The following is a 16,401-nucleotide window of genomic DNA, read 5'->3' on the forward strand; positions in this document are numbered from 1 at the left end:
GTGTCACAGTGGCTGACCATGTACTCAAGAGGAGTCCACAAGCAAGACTCTTCTGTGTCCCCCCCCCCCCCGGCCTAAAAGTACAGAAAGGGGAGGAGGGGAAGGGGGCTGTAACTGGGTTCCTTTTTGAATCATCACCATCATCAACCATAAAGAGCTAAGCAGAGATGACTCCAGCAGAAATGGGGGGGGGGGGAGAATAACCACAGTGAATCATAGACCAAGACAGCAAGTCTTTAATGATATTATTGCATAGCATGATAAGACAAATGAATGAGATGTTTTCGGGGCACCACATTTATTATGTCCCCTGTCCCAAAGACCCAGCTGAACTTCCACTTTTCACTTAACGCTTCTCTGCAGGTCCTTTCACACATATGTCACAAATCTTCGTAACAGTGAACTTTCTTTACTTTTAAAGGCAGGCAGATTCGTGGAGCGGACAACATTTATAACCGTGATTATGCAGAAAGGCAAAAGTATTCTTCAAGATTAAAAAAATAAAATAAAACCACACACAAATATTATTCACATTGTTAAAGTGACTTCTCTAAGGCCATGAAGGGATCGTAAAAAGCCAAAAATGGGCAGGAGTGCTCTTAACATGGGAGTGTGTGAACAATTGGAGATTCTGAGCACCGATACAAAATGCCATTTTCCGGGAGAGATTTAGAACAAGCCACAACTGTTGGACAGGTTTAAATCACCCACAAGAAAGCTCTTTATGCTACATTTCTGCAGGTCTATTAATTTCTACAGGTGAATCTTGGAGCAATCCATAATACTCGTACCTCAGCATCACTTTCCACACTATAAAGCCAAAGTTTTGGTCCATAAGAGAAAAACTTGGTTGGGTAATGCCTTTTATTTTACCTCATGGACACGACATTTTGCCTTTCCTTTCCAACTCAATCCTACCACCTAGTTTTGGGTGACATCTCGCCTAACTAAGAGTTCCAGGTGACCCAAAAGTTCCCCACATTTTGGTTGGTCCCAATCCAGGTTTTTCTCAAGAGTTGGGCCTTGGAGTGTCCTCCAAACTATGGGATTCCTTTCCCCTACTCCTGAGTCTGCAGAAGATGTACACAACTGCATGTCATGTAGCTCAGAATGTGGTGTTTCTGGGTTGTTTAGTAAGCATGTATATTGATCCTCCTCACCCAGTGTTTTACTCCTGGGGGAAGGAGAGATCAGTGGTGTACACTCACATCCTGAGATGCCACATCAGCTTCTCAGCAGGCTTGAGTGGATCTGATCAGTCTTCCAGAGGTTTAGGATCTCGTGGATCACAGACTGCAAGACGTGAGCTGCATCTGTTGCTAATTCACACAAGGCGGTGTGGGTGTCTTCAAACACAGGAATGCTCCTGGTTGGTTACTGGTGACAATTTTCTCATGCATCTGCACCTTGTGTGTGGTCCAAGTTCTCATGGGCAGAATGATGCAGATGACTGCGCTACCCAGAGAGGAGCAGAACCAGCTCGATGAATATGCACGGGGCTCTTCCTCGTCTACGACAGAATAACACAAGCTCACCTCAAGCCACTGAGAGCCAAGATTGTAAACCTGCTCTTCTCAGGCAAACCCAGTCCAGCAGGTTATATATATATAATCAGAAGAATTGTGTTAGGATGCTGGAATACTTGGTGAACCTACTTACAAGAATGATCTATGTGTGGCTTGACAAAAATACCTAGTGAAGCTCTGGGTTGAAGCAGCACAGGGAGAACTTCATCAATGGGCTTCTTAGCTAAGATATAACCAAAGGGAACTCAAGACTCAAACGCCATTGAGTTACTGTCTAAAATGCTTCCAAGCAACCATATCCATGCAGTGAAGATCTGTTTCACCTAGATGGCCTAGTTCTGGAACGTTTAACCAGCCCCCTGCCCCACCCTGAGCGCTGAAATTTCCATGATATTGAACCCTCCCTCCCAGTCATTCTGCCCATTTATATGCCTTGCTGAAAAGCAACCGTGAAAACATGAAGAAACTCAAAACAATATTGTAAACAAAATACCAGTGGACAGCGTTTGTGATCCAGTTGTAAGAACACTTAGAGGTTCGTTCAGATGCAACCAGTAGGACTTATGCACAAAAAAAATGGGTTTTTAAGATTGTGGCACGGACAGGAAAATTCATTGGGACAGTATTGTCTGCGGACCATGAAATATTTTGTACAGACACAGGGACGGTTCAAATATATTAGTATCTCTTTGTATATCTACGCTCAAGAGTTGCGCAAGGCAGTTCCGTGTTCAGTCTTTTATGATTCTCGTTTCAGGAGGACATACGCGCCCATGACAGCCAGGAGAGCGTACTGCAAACAAAACATATAGATTACTTTGGTATCTAACATAACTCTTTGCATCTCAGATGTAAAAAATCAGATCCTGTTTCAGAATAAGTTTTCAATATAGTACTGGCACCAGTTTCTGAAAAGCAAAGGATAGGTCGAAATTGTCTGCAATGTGAACGAACGTGGATTCCCGACTGGCCAATATCCCTTCCAGTGGAGTAATTCACTCTCGCCTGGTTCACATATAACACTAAACCATGGTTTACTATACCATGGTTTATTAAACCATGGTTCGGCATTATTTGCAAATCCTGCCCAAAGCTTAACTATGGTTTGTACACTGCCAACAAACCACAAACTGCAACCATGAACCTTGGGTTTGGTTTTTTAAAAAGCTATGGTTTGGTGTTATGTGTGAACCCATCCTTGAAAGTGATTCAGCCACCAGATTCTCACTAAACTACGAAGAAGCTGGAAACAGACTAACTTTGGAGAAGCAATGTATTTCATTCATGGCTGGTTAAATGAACTATGGCTTCCAATTATGTATAAACCTGGACTCTATGTACATCCCTATGTGTGAGTGAAGCTGCACTCATGACTGAAGTGAATGGAGCAGGAATTCTGGGCGCCACTGGAGGGCACATGGGGCTCTGAATAAGAGTGCATATACTTATGAATGTAGATGTATTCTTACTTGATTAGAGATCTAATATTTGACTCTTGGTGTGTTTCAAATAATGATTAAAACTGAAATCTAACGGAGTCACAGAACGCACAGTATTACCGCATGACTAATTATGTGTGGAAATTATATCTACAGCTATACAAAAGCAAGGTTTATTTTAATACTGCCTATAGCAACATTGTCGGGAATTTAAAAGCATTCTGTTGAGCAAAACAAAAAAGAATAAAAAGCTTATTTGTAAATGTGACACATGGCTAGTTTTCTCTGTGGCGTTTTGAGAACAGGAAAAATAAAAACACTGCACTATTTGAATACTCACGCTCGCAAAAATTCTCCAACATGATCCTTGATGCAAAGCAAGATGCTGCCCTCAGAAATATGAAACGGGAATGATATCTGCATAAGGCGAACATTTCCTTGAGTATAGTTTTAAAAAAAAATCAGGGAATTGAAGCTTTGTACATTGACAGTCGTGTGCTAGGGACCTCTGCTTCACAAACTCCACTGAAATTAATAGGAGCTACACAACAAGACGATTGGTAGTTTTGCACAATTCCCATTCACTTTAATGATACTGGCTGTCACTGCGTCAGCATTTGGTTTTTCTTATTTACCATCAAGCAGTTTATAAATTTTATGAAATAAATCCGCCAATGCATTGAACCCACTGTGTGCAGACCAAAATTATCCCATATCTGAAACATGAGCCTTTAGTGGCAAAATGAAGTAGGCATGATAAAATCTTCCAAGCAGAATCTTCTCTCTACCAGGGAATCTGTTCATGCAAGTTTGCAGACTGGTTGGCGAAAGAATTGCTTCTTTGCCAAAAAAGTTATTGGCCCCAGAGTTAAATCTTTACTTACCTTAAATTTTGGATAGTCGTTCATGATTATGGTCACCATTCCAACATACGGCAAAAACCTGATTCGTGGAGGTTAAACAGAATAGCATAAAGTCATTTCAAAATAGCTCAACTTAATGTAGCATTTTATGCTTTTATTTTTATTTATTTTTTTAAGCTAGACCGGGTGCAAGCCTCAGGGGTTTCAAGTATCAGAATTCACCATTAAAGGAGAAAAAGGTTTCTAGCCCTTTTGGCTAGTATAGTTTGAGAATCTGACAGCTAAAACTGATAAAAGTAGAATAAATAAAGGCCAAAAACAAACAGTCCATTTGAATGTATTTAATGGCCGGGAAGTTAGGGTTCAGTTGGCCCAGAACAGCCCACATCCTCTCTCCAGAGAGACAAGCGCTGTTTTGAGCAAAATAAATGCACACAAGACAAATAATAGTTTATGTAGCACTGCAGAAAGCTTTGCACGGTGCAAATGAGAGCGGTGTATTCACGGGCAAAGGCAAATACGGCAGTGCAATTAAGACGTGGCGTGGAAAGATTTTTTCCCACAGAAATCAGAAATTCTGACACGGGGGGGGGGGGGACAGTCCACTCAGCATGTTTAGCCTGGAAAAGAGGAGATGGGGAGGAGATAGGACAGCTATCTTAAAAGACTATCACATGGAAGATGGAGAGCAAAAGCTTGTATTCTCGTGGCCTGGAGGGTAGGACTCGAACCAATGGCTTCAAGTTACAAGAAAGGAGATTCCAACTCAACATCAGGAGGAAGTCTCTGAGTGTAAGAGCTGTTTGGTTCCCTTGGAAGGTGATGAACTCTCCTTCCTTGGAGGTTTTTAAGCAGAGATTAGATGAGCACCTGCCAGGGATGCTTTAGCTGAGATTCCTGCATCGCAGGGGGTTGGACGAGATGACCCGAAGAGGTCCATTCTGATTCTACGCAGAACGCCTCTGCTGCAGGGGTGGGAAGGAAGATGCAGCCCTCCAGGCCTTTCTACCTGACCCTCAGGAAAATCCCCAGGCTGCTCTCCTTACCAGCCCTGCTTTGAACCCTCCCAGAGTATTTTTCCCTTGCTGAAATAAGTCTGTGAATGCTGGTAATGCCTCTTGCTTGACTGGGTGCAGGAGAGAGAGGGGAATGTGAGGGTGTAGAACAGGGGTAGGCGAACTAAGGCTCGGGGCCCGGATCCGGCCCTATCGCCTTCTAAATCCGGCCTGCAGACGGTCCAGGAATCAGCGTGTTTTTACATGAGTAGAATGTGTCCTTTTATTTAAAATGCATCTCTGGGTTATTTGTGAGGCATAGGAATTCGTTCTCTCCCCACCCCCAAAAAAATATAGTCCGGCCACCCACACGGTCTAAGGGACGGTGGACCGGCCCACAGCTGAAAACGGTTGCTGACCCCTGGTGTAGAAACTAGACCTTCATACAATGGTAAAAAAAATACACTTTTTGCTCTGACCGCTTTTGTTTCTGGGTCCCGCCTGTTAGTTTCTGTTTCCCTCACTGAGCAGCTTGCTGGTAGTCACAAGACTATGTTTTCATTCCATAGTCCAGATACTGTTGGATTCCCACAGGAAAGGGAGACTGGTTTCCTGTTTCTTTGTTCTGTTGTTTCTTTGCTGGAGTTGCTCTCTGCTCTCAGAGGCAAGATGTATATTAGTGTGTTTTCGGTATAGCGTAGAAATAAAGTATAGCAATGTAGCCATACCTGCCTCATCCTTTCGTCTTGCGGACTCTGGGATTTTGCTCTGCTGGGCTCAAGCCAAGATGAGCTGTATCAGCTCGAGGGCCGGAGCTGAATAAAACTAACACTGCCTGCCCCCAGGTAGTAGCCCAGAATGGAACAGGGTCTGTGATCTCAAAAAGGCTTCCCACTCCTAAGAGATTTGTTCTACCCCTGCTTTCAAAAGTCACCCACCTATTGCCCTTCATTTCAGGGGCAGCACAGCCCACCCTGCAGCCACACTCACCCTCGTGCCCTGCCGACAACGTCCTTCTTCTCGAGCCAGTTCTGGCCTTCTTTATACAAGCCTCTGTCGTCAACTTCGTTATTGTCGCCCTTGGTCAGAAATTTGATGTTGCCGTTTTCCCTGCAAAAACAACAAGACAGCAAACACGTTGTGGCGCCACATCTGGAAGTCGGCCATTAGAATGTTTGCAAAACAAAACGGATAAGGTACCAACCTGCCCTTCCTGCTGCCTTTTAATAAATACCGAGACCTTCATTTCTGACTCTTACTGACAGATCTAAGCACCCATTTCTCCCCGGCCTGTTAATAATTTACTTTGGGCAAAACAAAGAGTTATCGGTTTAGTTACTAGATGCCTGCCCTAATGTGATTAAAGAGAAATAAGAGTGTTTCTTGATCTGGAAAACAGGCACCTGCACATGTGAAAGTAGCAAGATATTTGGAGTCCAAGAAAGAGGTTGTTTCAATTCAGAAAAGCTTTGAGGGAATAGCAACCAGACTTACATTCTCTGGGCTAGAGGCAGCAGCCTGGGATTGTGTTCTGCCCACGTATCTTTTAACCACAACTCCTGATCACTGGCCATGCTGGCTGGGGCAGAGGGAAGCTGTGAACCAAAAGGTCTGGTGGTGCAAACCACAGGGGCAAACTCCCTGGCTGAACCCCTCAGCACCCACTGCTAGTCAGTGAACATTAAGTCTGCTAGATGGACCAATAGTGTGACTTGGTGTAAGGCAGCCTCCTATGTTCCTAACATTGGTTTCAGCTCGTGATTAAGTCTGGAGAACGAGCCCGGTTTTGAACCACACACTAAGCCAAGCCATGGCTTAGCTCAGTACAGGGAAGCAGCAGAATGCCTGGGGATGAGCAAAAAGACCAGGACCTCCTTTCCCAGAGCTTGCACATTTGCATTACGGAGCCCCTTCGTCTGCAGTCCTCTGTGACAAACCACTTTATGGAGCTGATGTTTTAAAAAGCGGTTGAACAGCTGCAGAGTGAAAGAAAGTACTGTAGGTGCTTTTGAAACCCAATAATTTGGAGAGCTGAGGCTGACTGCATTGACAGTACTCATTCAATACATACATGCACCAAATACGTCCTTTTTTAAATTAAGGAATGTACATTTAGCTTCATTTAGCCCAAGTATTTCCTGCCCAATTCACCCTCCCCATTTCACTTCAAATTTCACTTCAAATGCAAATCTCCATTCCTTCTAAGCATTCTGCATTCTAACAGCCAAGCAAGATGACTACACCAGTGACAGCACTGAATTGTTTATGCCATTACTTTTCGTGAACTTTGATTACTCTGTGTACAATCGGAATATCTCTGCCTTCGACTTTAAAAACCACTATTTCCCCGGCCCTGATGGGGTCGTCCCGGAAGTTTGTCAAGAACAGCAGATCTCCTCTGTGGAAGGCTGGCTCCATGCTGCCACTATAAAGGAAAGAAGAGAAACAGGAATTAAAGAGTTGATATCATTCTTCTGTCGGGGAGGAAGCTTGGTACTAGATTTCTTCTTTAAAAATTACTATTACAGTGGTAACTGAAGAAAAATCAGTTATGTTCACAGGCTATTGAAGCCATACCCTGATATTTGACAGGTGACGTATTTCACATTCCAAGATGCACTATATCCCACAATGCCCTTTAAACCATTTCAAATGTATTTGCCTGGAAACGAAATGATGTCAAGGATTGGTGTCTGGCAGGTCTCCCTTGGTAGTGAGACTTGGAATGCCTGCTTAACCTGCTCCCTGCCTTGCAGGACTTTTCCCACCTGGCCGGGGGGGGGGGGGGGCTGACTGACTCCAGCTACAAAAGCCGAGGCTGCTGAACAGACTCTTGGGCTGCAGTGTTGTTTGGGGGTTTTGTTGGGGGAGGGGGAGTGCTGCTGTTAATTTTTTTGCATATTTATTTTGATTAAATAAAAAAAATGTGCAAATTGCTCAGTTTGGTTGTGTACATCTTGATGTTACATTTATTGTTTATTACTACTTTTGTTGTGTTTGCAGTTGTGTATTTTTTTTTATATTTTGCAAGCCACCTTGAGCATGGTTTTAACTCTGGAAAGGCAGTGTGCAAATAAAATTACTGACTGAGAACATGCCATAAGGTAAAGGTAAAGGGACCCCTGACCATTAGGTCCAGTCGTGGCCAACTCTGGGGTTGCAGCGCTCATCTCGCTTTATTGCCCGAGGGAGCCGGCATACAGCTTCCGGGTCACGTGGCCAGCATGACTAAGCCACTTCTGGCGAACCAGAGCAGTGCACGGAAACGCCGTTTACCTTCCCACCTGTTTATCTACTTGCACTTTGAGGTACTTTCGAACTGCTAGGTTGGCAGGAGCAGGGACCGAGCAACGGGAGCTCACCCCATCGCGGGGATTCGAACCGCCAACCTTCTAATCGGCAAGTCCTAGGCTCTGTGGTTTAACCCACAGCGCCACCCGCATCCCAGAGAGCATGCCATAGGCAGGGACTAAATCTGTTTTTAATTAAGCTTATGTGATTTTTATTGTACTTTTTACTTTGGTTGTAAATAATTTTGGGACTTTTTTTTAAGTAGTACAGGATGCACAGGTTGAATAAACCTAACTAAGGATATACATCAGACAGACAACAGTTGCAGAAACCACAAATCCTGGTCTCCTTCCAAGATCTGCAGATACTATTTTAGGAGAGGAATGGGGCATAAGCTATGGGTCGCTCGCTAACCCAGCAACAGATTTGATTCAACATAGACATACCTGAGCACTACAACGATAGGACTCTCACTCCCAGTGATAACAATAAGGCCTTTCCATATCATCAGCGCCGAAGACACAATCATGGCAAAATTTAAGACTTGGTAATAGAGCTGCAAGGAAGGGAAGAGATAAGTGGAAAGAAGCAGATCAAAAACCTGAGATTAAGCAAGCAAGCCAACAGATGCCAGCAGGGTTCTCATTTCCTGATGTTATAGCAGCACAGGCTGCACTAGCACAGAATGCACTGGGCTTAAGAGAGATTGCTCCAGCTCAAGAGCTGGGAAAACTAGCTTGGGTGTGAATGGCAGAGCCCAAACACCTTTAAAGAACAAGGAAGCAAGCGTGAAAGGAGGTGCCGGGGCAAGGGAATCTCCTGAAAAGACTGGTCTCCAGTAACCCACATTTGTGCTTTTACAGCTCTACAAGTCACAGTGACCCCCCACTTCTATGTTTGGGGAGGGGGAGAGATTATTATACTGCACAGAAACATAAATGGCCACAGCTGCTGGTCTTGAAAGAACCAAACGAATGCAGAAACCTATTAAGGGTCGAGATTGTTTGCTTCCAGGAAGGAAAGGGGAGGCACATTCTGAGATGTAAATACTGTAGGCTCTTTTTATCTTCAACAGACACATGTTGAGCTTCTTCGACAGAGGTGAAGGCTCCCCAGGGTGCCGTGCCTTTATAACAGGCGGCTTGGTGGGGTTGCACAAAACAGGGCAATCAAAAACAGACTGCCGGGAAGGGGGGTGCACTGACCACAACACTGCCGCCCTCCCCAGAGAGGGGGAAAGTAGATCAATGCAGAGGGGAAAGTAGGGCACTCAGATTTCACCTGCCTGCACAAGGCAGCTGTGCAGTGCTCAAAAGGAACCCAAAGGATGGCCTCATTTCCTGGCTTCTTTCAGAACAGGTAAAATTGTTCAAAGGCAGAGGCTTGGGGGGGGGGGGAGAGATAAACTAGAACATTTTTTTTACCTTCACCCTCCATGATTTATTGTGGTCACCCAAAAACATATGTACTCTGTTCACAAAAGTTAAAATAATACAGTATTTTTTTAAAAAAAATACACAGAGAGAGAAAAACACAACACAATATAAAGCAGCTGAGCTAGAGTTTGTTTGGACCCTGGATAAGAACATGGTGGCTGAAAGGGAGGGAGTGTTAGAAGGGAAATGAATGGATATTGATTTATAGATAAAACTTTTTATTATCGTTACATTTTTATATGTAACCATGGGCTTTTGTAATATTTTGTTTATGATGTCTGTTGCATGATGTCTGTTGCTGCTTCAGTTTTTTGGGTACCACCGCTTAGAGATATTTTAAATATATTAAGTGGTATAGAAATTAAATAATCAATCAATATAAAACCACCCATTGGGTGGCGCCTAGTGAATTAGTTCCGTTAGTACAAGGACTTGGGCCTGAACAACTGAACCTTCCCTTCTCCTCTGCCCATACGCCGTCAACCCCCCCAAAAAACTGTTCTTGAAGTTACCCCCAACCCTCCAGAGCAAATCTGGTGAGGGCTCCGAGAGAGGAGGGGGAGAGGAAGTTCTTTGCACAAAAATAAAACCTTGCACTAGCAGAAGTACTTCATATTGACACCGTCCATTTAAATTATTGGTTTTTGTTGCTTGTGCATTTTTACAACTTATATACACATCATACAATATCTATCATTTATCCCTTATCCTCAGACTTCCCAGTCCATCTCTCCATGGCATTCTAGGTAGTCTTTTGTCGGTTGCATATTCTATTATTTCACCCATTTTTGTCTAAAATGTTCATCTATTTAGTGTTATCTGCTGCTTATATGTTCATTCTTACTTGTGGGTTAAATTGACTGTTGCACCCTCTAAGATACCGTCCACTGAAATTAATGGAGATGACTAACTGAGGTCCACTCACTTTCAATGGTTCTATCCTGAGCACAGCTTAGTCAAATACAAATATTATTTGGAACGGCCCAGTTCAATTCTTGACATGTCCAGGGAAAGCTGGGAATGTCCCTACTGGAAACTCTGGCCAGCTGCTGCCGGTCAGTGTAGATAATACTAAGCTCAATGGTGCAGCAGCCTGACTTGGTGTTCTTATAAGTTAGCCCTTCCCTAGACTAGGTACTCAAGTGGATCTGTGATTTTGACATGCAGTGAAGCAGTCACTCTTGCACGCTCTTGCCGGTGTGAGGCTCATCCCACATTCCCCATGACGCCACAAAGCTGACAAAAAGCTCCAGCCAAGTCATGGGGAGTGAAATGTACACTTGGATTATATGCTGGGCAGGTGGTGAAAGAAGTGTCATAACTGCTTAACCTCAAAAAGGAAGCTCCACTTGACTTACATTCTTAAGACACCAATTGGGTTGGATGAATCATCCTTTCATCAATCACCCACCCACCCGAAGAGAGACCGGAAATGTAAAAAAAGGAAAAAGCTGCGTTCTACATCCTCTTTGCACACAACCCACAACTCTCCTCCATCAAAACATTCTCCTCTCAAGCACTTCCAGGCTTCCTCATTTTATCTCTCAGCATCCTGTATGCTGAAGGGGGGGGGGGGTCTGCATTTATTTGCTCCTAAGACATTTTGGGGCAGCTGTGAGGAGAAACAAACACAAACCCCACTGATTTTAAATATGGAGGATGAAAGGAAAGAAACTGGAACTCTGAAGAGTAGAAAAACAAACCCTTTTCAGCTCTTGTTTTCCAAAACGAGAAACCTGCCATGGAATTCTGCTCAATATTGATCCAGAGTAGAATCCAATGTATAGTTTGGAATACATATACTTGTATAGTTAGCCGAGTAACAACACGTTGCAGGATTCTCAGAAAATAGACCAGAGGTAATTGTATTTCATCCAGCAGAGCTTTACTGCTACTGAAGGCAAATGAGCATAATGGTCACAAATCCAATACATTCAGGGTTGGCACTGTCCGTAGGAAATCCAGTTGCAGCAGACTTAAACTTAAAATAAGACTAAACTTTAACACTATATACAGAGCACCACACCAGAAGGAAAAGAGCTTGAAGGAGGAAGTGAAGCCCAGGCTCCTTCTGGCCTCTTATTATAGTCAGCATGACCGTGACAGAAGAGATAACAGAACCAGTCTAAGCCAGATGTACTCAGTTTCTTGGAAGGAATAACCCAAACATCATGAACCCCCAGTCCAACCCCCAGCAAGACAGGAATCACAACTAAAGAATCCCTGATAGACCCAACCTCCATTTAAAAACCTCCAATGAATGAAAGTCTACAACCTCCCAATATACAACTGCTTTTATAAAGGTTTATACATATATAGGTCTTGCAGGCAACAAGACAAACTGTAGTTGTGCTTTTCTTTTACCTGGCGCTTGTTCATTCGCCGCAGGTCACCAAATATATCCATGGTTGCAGCTTTCTGAGGAGCCAATAACAGAAAGAAAGAAGGAGAGAGAAATGTTATTCTTAAACTAGGTAAGGTAAGGTAAAAGGTAAAGGACCCCAGGATGGTTAAGTGCAGTCAAAAGCAACTATGAGGTGCGGCGCTCATCTTGCTTCAGGCTGAGGGAGCCGGCATTTGTCTGCAGACAGCTTTCCAGGTCATGTGGCCAGCATGACTAAACCACTTCTGGCACAACAGAACATCGTGATGGAAGCCAGAGCACATGGACATGCTGTTTACCTTCCCGCCACAGCGGTACCTATTTATCTACTTGCACTGGTGTGCTTTCGAACCACTAGGTTGGCAGAAGCTGGGACAGAGTAAAGGGAGCTCACCCTGTCACGTGGATTTGAACCACCAACCTTTGGATTGGCAAGCCCAAGAGGCTCAGTGGTTTATTTCACAATAATATTTATTATTTTCCATACATAAACATAGCAAAAGAAAAAATTAACAATAATAAAGGGAAAAGAGAGAAATAGAAAAAAGAGAAAAAAGAATATAGAACACAAAATAAAACAAATCATCACTACAATAACAATTAATTAAAACCCATCTTCATAAACATATTATTTGACTTCCTCAAATCTCTTCCATCTGAATTTCTTAGTAATTATATGTAGCAGTTTCCAATATCATTATTTCATAGAACCATGTCACAGTCATAATCATATTTCAAGAGGCTCAGTGGTTTAGACCACAGCGCCACCCGTGTCCCCTTTTCTTAAACTAGGTTGAAGTGCAAAGCTGTGAATTCTACCAGGTGTATCTTTCACAGAAAGGATGTGGGCAAAAAGTATGGTTAGGTTGTAGTGAACACTGAACTGCAACCCTCGTTCTGGTATCAATTGTATGGGGAAACCTAGAACCAGAATATGTAACCTTTGGCCTTCCGGGTCTTTTTGGACACCAACTCCCATCAGCCAGCATGGCAAATGGTCAGGGATGATGGGAGTTGTAGTCTAACAACATGGAGGGCCACAGCTTCCCCAGCCTTCAAATACACCCCTAGCCAACTTTAATAAATTGTTGCTTTCAACTGCTCAAAGGGCTTCACGGGCATTATCTAGCTGCAGTACTTATTGACTTACCTTTCTTGTATCGTTAGCCCTCATACTGTAGACCACCTATGCTAGTCTTTACCCCCCTGGTTCCCTTCCTTCCAGATGTGTCAGACTACAACTCCCATCAGGTACAGCAAGCATGGCTGTTGGGAGTTGTAGTATGGCACATCTGGAAGGACACCAGCTTGGCAGAGGCAAGATTCAAACCACAGGCTTCCCAATTAATAACTCAGTTTCTTAACTACTACACTTCCCCTTTAGAAGCAACTAGTGATGTATGGAAGTGAGAGCTGGACCGGAAAGAAGGCTGATCGCCGAAGAATTGATGCTTTTCAATTATGGTGCTGGAGGAGACTCTTGAGAGTCCCATGGACTGCAAGAAGATCAAACCTCTCCATTCTGAAGGAAATCAGCCCTGAGTGCTCACTGGAAGGACAGATCCTGAAGCTGAGGCTCCAATACTTTGGCCACCTCATGAGAAGAGAAGACTCCCTGGAAAAGACCCTGATGTTGGGAAAGATGGAGGGCACAAGGAGAAGGGGATGGCAGAGGACGAGATGGTTGGACAGTGTTCTCAAAGCTACCAGCCTGAGTTTGACCAAACTGTGGGAGGCAGTGGAAGACAGGAGTGCCTGGCGTGCTCTGGTCCATGGGGTCACGAAGAGTCGGACACAACTAAACGACTAACAACAACAATATTTTCTGTAAGTGTTTGGTTTTTGGCAGAAGCATTTCATGTTACTTAACATGACACCAGGCCAGCAAGGCAGGAGGGTTGCTAAGGAACCAGAACTTCATACTGTTCAACAGATATATGTATGAAAACCTCACAAATCACACAATATCTGCTTCCAAAATTACTACCAAAGAATAATGCACCTTGCATGTAGTACAAAATGCAGACTCATTTCAATTTCCCAGGTTTGGGGTATCTTAACTGGAGATGCTTGGTCAGCCTAGGACAGTATTAACAAGTCTGACAACATCTCAACAGGGGTTTTCCCCGACCTGTTATTTAAGCTCCTTTTATCTGAAGATGCCAAGGACCGAACCAGAAACAATCTGCCTGCAACACACATGCTCTACCACTAAGCTCTGGCCTCCCCTATCCTTATAATCTAAGAAGTTAGCACACACTTTCCAACAGTTTAACTTAGCAGCAGAGAACTGCAGCGGAAATCACTTTGGACTCACACATCAAAGTTTGCAAGACTAACAGTTCAAGGATGTCTATGTGATGCCTCTCGAACCACACTAGGTATTCGTCAGCCTTTACACCCTTGCAGCAGCGTGTGGCAAGAGAGGGGGTGGCATGAACAATGTCCTCCATTGTCCCCCAAGAGACAGGGATGCCACAAACTTGGGTGGCTTTAAATGAGGATTGGAAAAAATCCATGGAGGGGAGGGCTATAAATTCCTACTGGTCACAATAGCTATGCTTCACCTCCACAGATGGAGGAAGTAATGCAGCTATTGGAAACCACAGGAAGAGAGAATACTCTTGTGCTCATGGTTCTGCTCCCTGGCTTTCCACAGGAATCTGGTTGGATAATGTGAAAACGAGCTGCAGGACCGGATGGGCCACTGGCCTGATCTGCAGAGCTGTTCCTATAGAGGAAATGAAAAACGACCAAGAGCAAAGGGTAGAGCATGAGACTTTCAATCTCAGGGAATTGGATTCGAGACCCACCTTGGGCATAGGATTCCTGCACTGCAGTGGGCTGGACGAGATTACCCTCCTGGCCTCTTCTACCCCTACAAGTCTATGAGTTGCAAAAGTCTTCCCTGCCCACCCCTTGTTGCAGGGTGATGTCCAGACGCCATACGATGAGGCTGGAGAGTCAGAACCAACTAGCAGCCCAAAACAAAGCACCATGAGGAGGAGCAGGGGAAAGCAACACCCCCACCCCCACATACGCTTGGGGTGCATCATGGAAAAGTAGCGTTGTAAGGGGACCACGAGGGTCAGCTGGTCCTTGCAATGCAGGAATCTTTTGCCCGATGTGAGACTCGAACCCACGACCCTGAGATTTAAGAGTTTCATGCTCTGCCGACTGAGCTATCCCAAGGACCAACTTTGGGTTGCAAAATAAAGCGACTGGTAAATTAAATATTATTATTATTATTATTAATTCGTTTTTAAAAACAGTACAAATATAGATATATAAGACTGCGAGCCCCCAGCCTCCACTGAGTTCCAAAAGCAAGCCTACTTAATTGCAACCTGGCAATTAGACCCTTTAGACCCCCTATTTTTTTTGTGTGTGTGTCCCCCCTCCTCCTACCAGCAGGTCAGGAGGGTCGCCAAGCAAGGGGGGCCAAGGCTCTGCTGGAAGAAGCCCCTCCCCTAGAGCCCCCTTCCCCAAATGAGCCCCACCTGAGAGGGGCTCGCGAGACCTCTACTCACAGCAGTCGCCGCCGCCGCCGCAGACTATTCACATTCCCCAGAGCAGCTGGCCCAGGTGGGACAAGGCACAGGGCTCACGCTTTTTCGCGCAGGCTTCTGGGAATTGTAGTCCCGCCCCTTTCCCCTCTCGCGGCGAATCCGGTGCAGCAGCGGAGACCTGGGAAACTACGTCTCCCAGAATGCAGCTGCGCGGGGAGAGGGGGCCCTTTCCGTTTACTGTCTTGGCGGCCGCGCTAGTGCCTGAAAGCACAGTTATTTTGTCACAGGGAGGGAGGAGAGTTGAGGCTTATTTTTGTATTTTATTTTAAAAAATCAAAAACCAGCCACGATACAGGGCCGCCGCGCTGAACCAATTCGACTCGGGTTCCAGGGAAGCAGATTCGGGTGCTCGCGTCAGGCGCTACTTAGGACGGCTAAGCATTCGAGAGAGTCTGTTAAACCGTGGACGTCGTTCATTGGCGAGAGGGGGAAAGAAAGGGGCGGGGCTTAGAGGAGGTAAGCGAGCGGTAAAGAGGCGTGGCAAGTTGAGCTGTCGCTGGGATTTGGAGGCGGGGCTAAGAAGGATGCCGTGTTAGAATGGGAGATGCAGAATCAGCGTTACGGATATGAATGACGCTGGTGGAGGAGGCGGGGTTAGTGAGAAGGCGTTTGATAGTGAGGTGTCAAATATAAAATGCAAGGTGGTAGTCCTCAAGCACCTCCCTAGGCATGACCAGAAACTGCAACCTGGAGGGTTTTCTCTTTGGGCCTTATTCTCTTCCCTACATCACTAATGGAGAATCATTTTTTTTTTCTGTTCAAGGGCTAAAAATGGGTGAATTTCAATAAATGTGAATTTCGCTATTGCACCATCAGGTAGATTCTCCACATTCACCCAACCCTCTTGTTAAGTTGTAGGTGAACATATCAGACGACACAGCGATTCTTCAAACAGCTCT

The 16,401-nt window shown here is 44.7% G+C and overlaps 1 protein-coding gene across 7 annotated transcripts; it reads right to left on the minus strand.

The window, feature by feature from the left end:
* Window positions 1-213: 213 nt before the first annotated feature.
* On the minus strand, window positions 214-15,644 carry SEC11C (SEC11 homolog C, signal peptidase complex subunit). Of its 7 annotated transcripts, none has more exons than XM_083702978.1 (8): window positions 15,464-15,563; window positions 11,915-11,968; window positions 8,561-8,670; window positions 7,099-7,248; window positions 5,814-5,933; window positions 3,850-3,907; window positions 3,306-3,382; window positions 214-2,319 (listed from the first exon to the last, which is right to left on the minus strand). In XM_083702978.1, exons 2-8 carry the CDS (start codon window positions 11,954-11,956, stop codon window positions 2,280-2,282), a joined length of 597 nt encoding a protein of 198 aa, XP_083559104.1. In that variant the 5' UTR covers window positions 11,957-11,968; window positions 15,464-15,563; the 3' UTR covers window positions 214-2,279. The 7 variants fall into 7 exon arrangements, 6 of the variants coding, with proteins under 6 accessions (XP_083559104.1, XP_083559105.1, XP_083559103.1 ...); XM_083702979.1 differs by having other exon boundaries at window positions 15,449-15,556; XM_083702977.1 differs by having other exon boundaries at window positions 15,434-15,544.
* Window positions 15,645-16,401: the final 757 nt, after the last annotated feature.

Source organism: Podarcis gaigeae (assembly GCF_964106915.1).
Source record: "Podarcis gaigeae genome assembly, chromosome: 11".
NCBI lineage: Eukaryota > Metazoa > Chordata > Lepidosauria > Squamata > Lacertidae > Podarcis > Podarcis gaigeae.